Source organism: Bactrocera tryoni, chromosome 3 (genome assembly GCF_016617805.1).
Source record: "Bactrocera tryoni isolate S06 chromosome 3, CSIRO_BtryS06_freeze2, whole genome shotgun sequence".
Lineage (NCBI taxonomy): Eukaryota > Metazoa > Arthropoda > Insecta > Diptera > Tephritidae > Bactrocera > Bactrocera tryoni.
The window spans coordinates 5,223,708-5,237,302 of NC_052501.1; the positions used below are offsets into that span (position 1 = coordinate 5,223,708).

The window sequence follows — 13,595 nt, forward strand, 5'->3', positions numbered from 1 at the left end:
GCAGAGTGAGGACTCCAGTCGCGTTTATGAGCTCGCGGTGATTGCACGCGTTGGCGAATATTTGGTAGGAAGAAGTGGTGTAAAAAATTTGATTCAAGATTGAAGTGCCCTCCGATAAGATTGTGAAGCTTAGACAAAGTTGAGGGTTGTTGTGAGATTTTCACATTTACTTATGTCTATTTGCGTGAAATATCAACAATTAAAGCTGGTTAAAATTGCTACTACGCTTTTTGTATATAACTTTCGGGCTTTTTATGAAGCAAACCAAAATAAATATCCGCGTAAGTGGTCGATTGAAGTGTTTATAGGAAATAAATATCGATAATAGTGCTTTTTACTGATAGAAAAGAATTTAAATTAATTATATTTAGAAGTGTGTGCTCTAGAAAATTACTAGTCAAGTGCTTTTGGAAGTGTTGAAGCAATGTAAAAATTTCATAATTCGTCGAAAGTTTAAAAAATAATTGTGAAAGGCAAGATACCGATGCTATAATACACTTAACCGGTGCATTTCTTAGATACGAATAATATGCGCATTGCCTTGAATATTAATCTATAGATATGCCAATTTCCTGAATTTGACAAATAAAAAAATTTATCCATACTCGAACTTGGTTTACAACGATCAGCTATACGCAGCTGTACACTATAGTGGATAGTAATCTGTGTTGCGTTTCCTGATAACGAGAAAAAAAGTTATTCATACATGAAGGATTAGAACGCATATAGACAGACAGAGAGACGGACAGATGGACCTGCCTAAATCGACTCAACACCTCACACTGATCATTTCTTTATATACTTTACACGTTTCTTTCTGGGAGTTACAAATTTCATAGCAAACTTATTATTTAAAAAAAATTGCCTCTTCTTAGTGTGAATTTTGTTAAAGGAAGTATATAATAAATTACCTTTTTCGATAAATAAGTGGTTATAAATTAACGAAAGGTGAAAACAGTAAATGTTTTATCAAAGTGCCACGATTAAGTTGGCAAGGTCATGTAAAAAGAATGAACACTAACAGGCCGAAGAAGAAAATTGTTGAAGCCAATTTATTTAAATTAAGACAGAAATAAGACCAAGACCAAGTTGGAGCGAGATTTGTAAGAAAACATGAAAAATTGTGTTATAAAATATTTGAAAAAATGCGAAGTGATTGAAATGTCGGGAAATTACACGTGCAACGGGCCAAATCTTACAAAGATATTTAACAGCGTCTTATCGTGGTAAAAACTCAAATCGTTTGTCCATCGTTTAGAGGACGGACAATTAGTATTTTTATTGACAAATTGATCCTTTCAAAAGAATTCCTGGTGAACCAGATCATCGTTTTTCGGTTTCTGCGCGTTTTTCGAGTGGCATTCGCTAGACTGTTGGACAGTTTCAGCCTAATATATAATATATGAATGTATATAAACCCACGTCTCATCATCAGTAATGATGCGTTTTATGAATGTGAACCCTACGTTGTCAAGCATAACTTTTGCGATCTCTACTCAACGTGGTTTTTGGAAAAGTTGCAGGTTCTTTTATACAAGCCTAACATTGACACGCTTCAATGACCAAAAACATTAAGCAAAATATATTAAATCGATCCGTTACAGCTGTTGAAAAAATATGTTATCTGTCTGATGCTAGCACTACGATTTTCAAGTATTGCTTTTTTCACTTTTTCGATGTTATCGTAATTTCGATGACTTCACGACACCAAATATTTTTAACGATCTCCATTAATAGCAAGAAATCTTAAGCAAACCCGTTGTTGAATTTATTTTTCGTATCGTAATACAAATCTTTCGAGTTTTTATCAAAAAGGCGCAAAGAACCAATCCAACATGGTGCATTTGAGCGATTTTGGCACGAATGTGGATTTGACCCGTTTAAGATCGAAAAATGGTTTGGGTTAAGCCAAGTGATATTCCAACACTATCAGCGAGAGCTCTAATAATCAATCGCTGAATTTCAATCACCAAATCCTTGATTTTTTTTAGACGTGATTCTTGTCGGTAGAGGATGATGGTCGTCCAGAGTGCGGTTTGTCTGCAAAGCGTTCTCGGGCCACTTTGAACTCGTTGTACGACTCATAAACGTTTTTTAGTGCCATAGTTTGATCACCAAAGGACTTCAGCAATATTTCCAACGTGTCTGCAAAAAATCTTTCTACAAACAAGATTTTAATCAATTTCTTCACTCAGCAAAATCTACCATGTAAAAATCGAAAAATTCACTTTTAGTTCTTTACAAAAACGCGCGTAATTTGGATTTTTAAAAAAATATGCATGCCTTCCTGATGACCGGCAGTTTTAAAAGACTTACTTTTTGAACACAGCAACAAATCCAAACTTTGTATGTGAATCTGTAAATAATTGAGCATTTTATATTTCCGAACGCTTCCAGAAAAATGAGTTTTATAATCATTAGCTCTTTGAACCCTCAGCTCAGGACTGCCGTAGGGCTTGCATTAAAAACGATTTTTGATATTTTAGATTTCACATATTATAGTTATGTATGTGAATAAAATAACGTTATCAGAGTAAAAACAGCAAACTTTTTAATAGTTAGTATCTAATTGAAGTCATAAAAGGTAAAATGTTCATAGAACAACACAAAAGTTAATAAATGTTTACTATGTGTACCGGCGTAGTCGCTTCTAATTAAACACAGTACTACTAAATGAATGAAGGAATACAGTTTTGTTTTACATCTTTAAGATTTTACAGCAAAGATTGCCAATGTTATTGTTCTTGGATTTGTTAAACAAATGTCTGTAATGTTCATTATTTTTTATCTCCACTACGTAAATACAGTATATGTATGTATATGAATATATGAATATAGGCATGTGAACGTGTGTATGAATTTACAGCGCAACAGTATGCAAATGATCGCGACATTCTTTGTTTGCCCATTGAAACAATTAAATGATTTGTTATATTTCGAGGCGTCAAAATTCCTTGATCTTGAATTGGAATACACATATTTGTGTGTGAACACGTCTCTGGATTCATGCATACATACATATAAAGAAACAATTAAGAATAGTTCTGTCTACCATACAATCAAGGGCTTCAAATTATAATGTTAAGAAATTAAAGTGACATTTGTGTTGTTACACAGTATTATTTATCTGCAGAAAGCAAAGTGTTTTGAACTCTTTTATTTTCTTAATTTTAGCGAAAGCCTTGTTCCCTCAAATTTCTTTAAAAGAACATAAAAATGGTCAGTAGTAGCTATAATGTTTCAATACCAGGTCCTTCAGATCCTGCTGAAAACTTCAAAAAATCAGAAGGTCTGCCAGGACCAAACGATTTTCAGGAAACACAAAAGTAAGTTGTACTCTTTATACTTTCATTCCTCCTTTACTAATATTTGTACTTTGGTCTTCTGCTTTTAGTGAGAACCATACTACAGAAAAGAAGTATCCTTATTTGGAGTTGGTAAGTGACAACTTAATAAATTCAGTAGTCTTCATGAGTGACTTTTAAAACACAAAAATTATCGGTCGATTAACGATTATTATTGACTTTGACGCCTAATTAAACAGCGCATAAATATGACATAATATTGTTCATACAACTATTTATTGTTGCCATTCAACTAAATAAATCAGGATGTGCTAATGGGCCTGAAGTCTGTGACAGCGTTATGAGTCTAACTAACGTAATACAGTTCGCGTGGATGGGGGTCAACCGGGTGCATGACACCTTGAGCGTCCGCTGTAGTTGCGTCTGCGTTACATACATACATATGTAAATATGTATGTATATAGTTTTAAAGTAATTTTCTGTATTAATTACAATGTACGCGTTCATTTTTGAGACCAAAAGATATTATTAGTTATCCAAAAGCTATGAATATAGGCTTCAGGAATCTCTATACCGATTAACAGCGAAACAATTAGTCAATAAAATCTGATTTTAGATTTGAAGCGACTACTGAACTCTATGGTTTCTTGATTGTTTACACAGAGCTGCAACGAGTATGATAAAATCAGAACAAACACTCGTGCCAAAAATACAATCAAATCAGTTCAGTTCAGCATAGACAACATTGTTGATCAATTCGAGTAAACGCCAGCGTCAACTGATCTGATGCAACATGAACAATCTGTTCTTCGGCAATCACGATCGAGTAAACGTATGGCTGGCTTCGGTTCCAATCGCATCATGTCAGTTCATAGCGTTGCGACGATTGCTTGAATCGATGTGAAACTTCGGGTAAACTATAAGTAAATCTACGAGTAAACCTACGAGTAAATCTATAAGTACAGCAAACAAGAACAATTTTCTGCTGGACTGATTTGAAGCATGTGTGTGTGATTTGAAAAATGTGCGCATGTTACAAATTTTCAATGCGTAAACAATGGAAATTACATCGATTACGTACTTACATATGTATATATATTACATACATTTGTTGTATGTATTTACTCGATGGAATTTTCATTATACATGTACATACATATATACAAACATATGTATTTCAAATAGAACAGAAGTGCACGAGTTAATCAGTGTTTAGGGGATGACATACAAACCGAACGCTGCCGACCATTTCAATCATTGAAGCATGAGTTTGCATCACTTCGGGTATTTTCTGCTCATGCGTTCATAAACAAATCAGGTATAAGGTGATCGCTAGTGGTTCAAAGTTGTTCTCTATCGCTGATTTGAAGACAAACGGTTCGCTTCGTGTACATGAACCGAACTGAAAGAATCAGATAGAGTAACGGATCAGTACTTAAGTATAAACAAAAATCCATTGCTCGTTGCAGTTCTCTGATTGCTTATAAGAATAGAATGGAAGGTTTCAAAGCCTTTCGATAAGTTCCTGAGCTAAAATACGGTTTCAATAACAAAAATCCAAAAATAATTCTATAATCAGGAAAATATCAATGCATATCTTACGGTACTGGTAATGGTACTTAATAGAAAAATGATTTTTATGTGTTATGCAAATAGTCGTGTAGGAACAGATATATTTTGTGGAAAGTCTCGCTATAAATAGAATTTATACTTTTCAGTTTCGCTATGCCAGCATATGGGATCGTCTGATAATGATCATCGGTATGCTTGCGGCATCGCTGGCTTCAATATGCGTGCCATACAATGTCATCATTTACGCCGAATTCACCACTCTGCTCATAGATCGCGATGTGGGTATTGGCACTTCAACGCCTGCACCAATCTTGAATATTTTCGGCGGTGGCAAGACGCTGTAAGTTCCACAATTTTTTCTGTAACTTCATTTATTTTTCACAAAAATAACGGTTAAACATTGCTCCATTATCAATTAGCACAAATGCCACTCACGCCGAGAATATGCAGGCTGTTAAAGATGATGCGCTGGCTTTTGGTTTGGGGACGGTGGCTGGTTGCATGGTCCAACTATTGCTTTTAAGTTTGGCGGTCATGATGTTGAATAAAGTGGCGCTTAGACAGGTTTGTGTGACACGATAGGCTAATATGTATGTTTTTAAACTTATATGATTATTTAACACAGATCGCAAAAATTCGAAAATTGTTTTTGGAGTCTATATTACGTCAAGATATGTCCTGGTATGACACTTCTGCCGGCAATACCTTCGCCAACAAAATGACAGAGTATGTGTGAAGGAAGGTTTTATTCAAAGCGAAATTTTTTTTAAATCATTTAATCCATTGCAGAGATTTGGACAAAATGAAGGAGGGCATTGGCGAAAAGGTCGCAATGTTTGTATTTCTGATAATGACGTTCGTTGCGGGAGTTATCTTCTCTTTTGTCTATGGCTGGCTGTTAACACTGATAGTGATCAGTTGTTGTCCATTTATTATTGTTTCTACGGCACTGGTGGCTAAAATTCAGGGCACTTTCACAGAAAAGGAGTTGAAGGCTTACTCGAATGCCGGTGCGGTCGCTGAAGAAGTCTTCTCGGGCATACGTACTGTGCTTGCCTTTAGCGGTGAACGCATAGAAACTGAAAGATTCGGCAAATTGCTGGTGCCAGCTGAGAAGATGGGTCGAAAGAAAGGCTTCTACTCCGGTGTCGGCGCCGGCATTATGTGGTTCATAATTTACATTGCCTATGCGATAGCTATATGGTATGGCATTAAGTTGATATTGAAATATCGCTATATGGATGATAAATTATACACGTCGGGTTCGTTAGTTATCGTGCTATTCAGCATCATCATGGGTGCACAGAACTTGGGTTTCTCACTGCCACATGTGGAGGCATTCGCAACGGCAAAAGGTGCGGCACAAAACGTCTTTGCCACCATCGATCGCAAGTCAGCGATTGATCCGTTAAATGCGAGTGGTGACAAATTGGAGTCTGTGACCGGTGACATAAGTTTCGAAAATTTACATTTCCGTTATCCAGCACGTTCAGATGTACAAGTACTCAAGGGCTTCTCATTGCAAGTTCGCGCTGGTCAAACCGTCGCTTTAGTGGGACCATCTGGTTGTGGTAAGTCCACCACACTACAGTTGTTACAGCGTTTCTATGATGCCCCCAGTGGTTGTGTACGTCTCGATGGGCGTGATCTGCGGGAATTGAATGTGGGTTGGTTGCGTTCACAGATAGGTGTAGTCGGTCAGGAACCAGTATTATTCGCTACAACCATTCGTGAAAATATACGTCAGGGCAAAACTACAGCAACACAAGAAGAAATCGAGCAAGCCGCACGCATGGCCAATTGTCATGAATTCATTGTCAAACTACCGAGTGGTTATGATACCATGGTGGGTGAACGTGGCGCTCAAATGTCTGGTGGCCAAAAGCAACGTATAGCCATTGCCCGTGCACTCATACGAAACCCGAAGATATTGTTACTGGATGAGGCAACCTCGGCTTTAGATCCCACATCCGAGCGTCGGGTGCAGGATGCGCTCGATGTGGCCAGTAAAGGACGTACCACGTTGGTGGTTTCACATCGTCTTTCGACAGTGACAAATGCTGATTTGATTGTGTTTGTCAAAGATGGTGTGGTGGCTGAGCAGGGTACACACGTTGAACTTATGCGCTCGGGTGGTCTTTACTGTAAGTTGGTAATGATATCGAAACGTAAGGAAGAAGAAGAGGCTTTGGCGAACACCTCCAATGCAGTACGACAGCGTAAGCAACAACTGCAAGTGCCTGATAACTCCGACGATGAGGACGAAACAAGTGTCGATGAAGCCGACGCTGAAAGTGATGTGGGCAAAAGTAAGCCAACCAAACATTTATTGAGATTAAAACGGTATATGTACATACATATTTTTTTATAGAGAAATCGAAAAGAAAGAAGCCTAAAACCGAAAAGCATAAGATCACTTTCAAGCAACTGATGAAAATGAATGCTCCAGAGTGGCGTTACATACTAGTCGGCTGCATATCAGCTATGTTGCATGGCGCCACATTTCCTACATGGGCTGTGCTCTTCGGCGACTTCTTTGGCGTAAGTATCGAATAATATTTTAATGTATATCAATACCAACTCTTCCATCTACTCAACTCGATATAGATTTTGTCCGATCCCGACGACAGTTACATCACAAGGCAATCGATTTTGTTTGCCTTCCTGTTCATCGTTATTGGCGTTATAACCGGCGTTAGCTCACTCTTGCAAACCTACATGTTCACCATCGCGGGTGTGAAGATGACATCCCGACTGCGTCATGACGCTTTCAAAGCCATAATCAGCCAAGAGGTCGCCTACTTCGATGACCAACGGAACTCGGTAGGTGCGCTGTGTGCACGCCTTGCTGGCGATTGCTCGAACGTGCAGGGTGCAACGGGCTCGCGCATCGGCATCATTGTGCAAGCAATCTCTACTCTAACCATCGGCGTAATTCTATCGTTTACATTCTCCTGGAATTTGACACTAGTCACTCTGCTTACTGTGCCGCTGGTGTGTGCGTGCATACTTTTCGAAGCACGATTTATGGAGGCGAGTACAAATGTAGAGCGATTGGCAATTGAAGATGCGTCGCGTGTTGCGGTGGAGGCAATAGCTAACATACGCACTGTGACCAGTCTGGGGCAGGAACGCCATGTGCTTGAGCGCTATTGCGAGCAAATAGACAAAGCCGATAAGGCGTGTCGCAAGAAGGTGCGTTTCCGCGGTGTGGTCTACGGCATGGGACAAACGGCACCGTTCTTAGCCTATGGGATTTCGTTGTACTACGGTGGTATTCTAGTATCCAATGATGAAGTACCGTATGCGAATATTATAAAGTGAGTGGAGGAAAATATTTCTAAGATTCTTTGCCGTCAATAATAGTATGCACATCTTTAGAGTCTCCGAGGGACTTATTTTCGGCTCATGGATGTTAGGTCAGGCTCTGTCATATGCGCCCAATGTTAGCGCTGCAGTGCTGTCAGCAGGACGCTTACTAAAACTGTTTCAACGTACACCCGCTATGTACAGTCCTGCAGATAAGCCATACAACACAACAATGGTAAGTCTTCACACCAATATGGTCTAGTACTGAACATTTTTAATCATCCATTTCGATATTTTAGAAATCTGGAGGCGACATTACTTACGAAAACGTCGATTTCAATTACCCGAATCGCAAAGGCATAGCTATATTGCAGAACCTTAATTTGACCATCAAAGGCGGCACTACAGTGGCCTTGGTTGGGCCTTCAGGTTCGGGCAAATCCACATGTGTACAGCTGCTGTTACGTTATTATGATCCTGTTCGGGGTAAAGTCAATCTGAGTGGCGTACCAACAACGGAATTCTCATTCGATAGCTTACGTTCCGGCATGGGTCTAGTTTCGCAAGAACCCGTTCTATTTGACCGAACCATTGCTGAAAATATCGCGTACGGCAACAATTTCCGCACAGATATTCCGATGGCTGAAATTATTGAAGCGGCCAAGAAATCGAACATACATGAGTTTATCACCTCCTTACCGCAAGGCTACAACACACGTTTGGGCAGCAAAGGCGCTCAACTGTCTGGAGGTCAGAAGCAACGCATTGCCATAGCACGCGCTATGGTACGTAATCCAAAGATATTGATACTGGATGAGGCTACTTCTGCATTGGATATGGAGAGTGAGAAGGTGGTGCAAGAAGCCCTTGACGCTGCACGTAGTGGTCGTACTTGCCTTACCATTGCGCATCGACTGACCACAGTGAGGGATGCGGACCTCATATGTGTGCTGAAGAGAGGTGTGGTGGTGGAGAAAGGCAATCACGAGGAATTAATGGCATTGAATGGCATATACGCAGAGCTGTACATGATGCAGCAAGTGGCTTAACCAATGGTTCCCCTTAGAATTAGTGTTGGCAGTAACCTGATATGTACATGAAGTCCATTCGATATTAATGTAGCATTAACTTTTTTTATTTATTGCGTAAAATAGATAAATACATAGAATTTTAACTAAATTTCTTAAATTGGTATTTTGCTGAATATACAATGAGGCTTAAAACTGTGATGCACTTAAAATTGTGGTTGTTGATGACACCAATAACACGCTTATCGTTTACTCGTTTTGCTTCAAATCTTACTCTCCGTCAACGCACCGGCTAAGTTTTCTGAAAGATCCCAAAGGTAACACTAAAGTTTTTACATCCGCCTCGATTAACAGTATCAACGTGTCCCGCGCAATTTGCTGTTTCTGAAAACTAAGAGAGTAAATTCTTCATTTGAGCTGATTGCCCACATACAGGATTTCTGAGTCGCGTTGCATACCTAACTATAGGCGACGTTATTGTGTGTTTATCATCTGGTGCAATGGTTATACGAGCAGAGAACGTAAAATAACGAGAAGGTGCAGGTTCAACAGCAAAAATTTGAAAATTTTTAACCGAGGAATTCACCTTACGACGAAGGAAAGTTTAATCGAAGATCATACGAAATTCGATGTGCACCTTCACGTTATTTGACGTTCACTGATTTCACCATATTATATAATCATACATATGTATGTATATTATATAACCCCGGCTATAAAGATAAACCTACTTACACATGTATGCATATACAAATTTGTACATATATACATGTATATATTGAGATATTGCAGAAATATCTTCTGGAATTTCGATCGTCGAACGCCAAGATAATAAATGTAATAAAATGAAAGCGTGAAATAACGAGTATCTATCAAAATAGAACGCAGCTTACAGCTCGCAGCTACTCACCTCCCGTTCATTATGACATTTGCACGTGGGTACTCTACTTAAATATTTTCTATTGTCTGGCTTACACGACATTTAATATCAAATCTATGTGGATTTGGGGCTTAGTAGTAACAGGCGCCACTCGTTTACAGTTTCGCACTTAACAATTTATTGCAATGATGCAATTTCGCCTATCTTCCGACTCCCAAGGAACACGTGTAATAAGTTCCATCAAAATAGATTTTCTCATAATTTGAATAGTTGCAGCTATTTCTGCTACTTTTTCATGGTCTTGAAACAATTCGATTCCCAAACGGGAAAAAACATTGTAATTTATATTTTTTGCCAAATTTTGTGAAAGGAAAATTAAAACGGTGCGGTAAGTCGGTTTTACACAATTACATTCGCTCTTCGAGCAAAAAATATGTTAGTCCTGTAACAATAATTTAAAACTTTACTGATAAATTGACACACAGTGATTAATCGAAATACATATGTACATATGTGATTATCGGAGATTTGTCAAAAAAAGTCAGTTACGGTAAATTCACTCTCTTATCAGCGAGCTGGTGTTATGGACATGAATTGGCATCCATTATTATGTTATTAATCCCAAACCGTTGAGTGTAAGATTAAACACATATATGTATATTTGCAATTGATAACGGATTTTGTTGTTATTTAATCGTACACCCATTTTTAAGCATATGCATACATACTTACATACATGCACGTGCCGTTTTACACATATGAATAAAAGTACCGAAAGGAGTGTTGAGGCTTCAGAGCCGATGAGTCAAGAGAAGCGTAAAACCCGTAAAAACAAACCCGTCTGCATTATAAGCAGATATTAGGTAGTCGAAAAAGTCTTTTCGTATTTTGTCAATAGATGTCGTTGCAGTCAAAATATCTCCAGTGCTACCAATCACATTGTGTCATACCATAAAGTGAGGTGAGACTTTAAGCTTTATTTAAACAAAAAAAATTAAATTCGGGGAAGTTGATAAAAGTTACATTGATTCAAAAATGGGTGAAAATAATGAAGAAATTCGCTATATTTGAAATTTTTGTATAAAAATTGGAAAAATGCCAAGCAAGACACCAATGAAATTTGTAAAGTTTACGGAAATGCTGGTTTATCAGTTCATGTAGCACAACAATGGTTCGCTCGATTCTGTTCTGGAAATTTCGAAATTTCGATTTAGACTGATGAAAGTTTTACACTGGAATAATGTCTCTAGCGGAAAAATGGCAAAAAGTGTAGCATTTTGTTTCTTAACTGCTGACTATCACTAACTTATGGATAAAACTAACTGACACAGTTTCCGTTGGACAAGCGTTTATTAATCCAAAAATTTATCAGAAGTGAGCACAAATTGAGAGCGTAAAAAACTCAGAGAGCTGATAGTTTCTGGCAGTGTAATTTCTGTTAGCAGAAAATAGCTACTGTCACACTAAGAACCAGGTGTTAAAACAGACGCATAAATAAAAAGTCTATTAATGAATTTTCAAGTGAATTTCAATGAATTTTCAAGTGTTGATATGAAGAGATTGTGTCAAACACCATTTTGATATTTTATTGTTAGTTTCTGCTACTCTTCCGTTTTTTTTTACTTTTTCTTAATTTTTTCTTCTTCTTCCTGATAGATAGCAGCAGTTAAGATACAACACCCACTTAATGAAATGATTATCTAAATAGTCAAATTTGATTAGAAATTAGGGTTTTCCTTCGTTATGAGTCACTAGATTACCAAATATTGTGAATACCGTTTCATATGCATTAGGTGGATGTGCGGTACATTAGAATCAATATCATAAACATGTGTACACATTTTAACATATTTTTGACTCTACTGGGGTATAAAGATATACTTTGAAAAATCTTTACGTTTATTGAGAGCAATCGAGGTATTTCACAACGTACTGAAATATTTGTATTCTAAAAGAGCAAACTTAAAAGTCCATCTTACGCATACAAATAAAACGATTACTTACATACATACATACATACATAAGTATGTGGTATGTGGGGTTTTGTAACTCCTTAATCTTATCGAGATAGTTACGAAATTATGTATAAATGATCAGCATGACGAGTAGTCGAGTTGAATTGCTGCGGACCGGCTGTCGGTCCAACCGTACACTCTATAACCTTACATCTAAAAATCGTCAATCATACCTTTTCTAAACACAATATTCCGTATATGTGGACCCCATCGGTTTTCTACCGAGAATATCTTTCAATCTGTGCGATGTGTTATTGAAATTTAGAGAAAATCTTTTCCAAATAGTAATGTACCCTCTCGTCCGAATGAACGAAAACACTCTAGCTCTGAAAATATTCGACGCAGTACCAGTCAAGGAAAGCAGAGGAAGAAACGACTGGCGCGCTGTTATTGACTCGGCTATAACCTCGTAAGCGGTGTCTACGCCAGTAAAAAAGAAGAATAATATGCCCTTGTGTTAAAAAACTGAATAAATACTTTCCCAAACCCCCATATACCTAACATAAAGATTTCAATCTTCCGTTTGACTTTGTACCACATATCACTCTTTATCTTAGCCAAATTAAGCAAACTTGTGCGCGGCTTCACATTCCATACGAGTACTTAAGTTGTGCCCAAATAAAGTCTTAGCTAAGCATTTGCGTTTCACATACAATGCTTAATTTCTATAAAATTTTATAATGATATATGGCCATGTTTTGGGCAACATACATACTAGTTTGTATTACAAATGTCATACATAAAAATATGTTTGAAATATTTAAATTATAACAGACAATACATAAATTTGCGTGAAAAGTTACATCAAAATGGATGAAAACAACAAAAGAACCCTGAATTTCACCACTAGCGAGTCAGAGCACCTATTGGAGCTGGTGGACATCCCAATCCAATTAAATATTTTAGTTTTTTACAAAAAATAGTTTCTTATTTCTTATTATTCTTCTTTTCACAAATAACTAAAAATTCAAAACAAAAAACGGCTGTTGCTTAAGCACTGCTTAAGTCTCCCATTTTCAGTACTTAAGCACAACTTAAGTATGGATTGTGAAACCGGACATTATAATATTAGATATACTAGAGTTTAATGTCGAAAATATATGAAACCGGTCTACGATTTACTGCAGTTACTAAGTATGTACCGACTTCAGCAGCTGCTGTAAACAAACTGGTTGACAGATCGAACTCATATTTGACATTTGGTAATTAAGTACAGTCCTATCTAATTATCTTGAAATATCATTTACCTGAGGAATTTAATCACAATTTGCGGGTACTTTTTTGTCACAATGTATAATAATTTCCGTTATTCGAAAGGACTTCATGCTAAATATATCGGCCAGCGTAAGGGTTATATTCATAAAATTGCGTGGAAACTTGTTCTCGAGAAAACTTGAGAAATGGCAAAAGTTAATGCAATCGTTCAAGAGATCTAGAGTCTAGACCTTTGTTTAAACTTCATATTTCGAATAAAATTATAAATATC

The 13,595-nt window shown here is 37.4% G+C and overlaps 1 protein-coding gene across 4 annotated transcripts in view; it reads left to right on the plus strand.

The window, feature by feature from the left end:
* LOC120770297 (multidrug resistance protein homolog 49) overlaps positions 1-13,595 on the plus strand; it is a 26,667-nt gene continuing 13,072 nt past the window's right edge. Inside the window, exons 1-11 of one of the 4 annotated variants that reach the window (XM_040097658.1) lie at positions 12-281; positions 3,175-3,326; positions 3,395-3,437; positions 5,024-5,217; positions 5,297-5,441; positions 5,503-5,603; positions 5,667-7,186; positions 7,249-7,418; positions 7,485-8,197; positions 8,259-8,421; positions 8,486-9,354. In XM_040097658.1, the coding sequence (XP_039953592.1) occupies positions 3,217-3,326; positions 3,395-3,437; positions 5,024-5,217; positions 5,297-5,441; positions 5,503-5,603; positions 5,667-7,186; positions 7,249-7,418; positions 7,485-8,197; positions 8,259-8,421; positions 8,486-9,235 (3,909 nt within the window). In that variant the 5' untranslated portion in view covers positions 12-281; positions 3,175-3,216 and the 3' untranslated portion in view covers positions 9,236-9,354. Of the gene's footprint in view, positions 282-3,174; positions 3,327-3,394; positions 3,438-5,023; positions 5,218-5,296; positions 5,442-5,502; positions 5,604-5,666; positions 7,187-7,248; positions 7,419-7,484; positions 8,198-8,258; positions 8,422-8,485; positions 9,355-13,595 lie in introns of those variants that run through there. The other 3 variants (XM_040097659.1, XM_040097657.1, XM_040097660.1) reach the window with 3 other exon arrangements.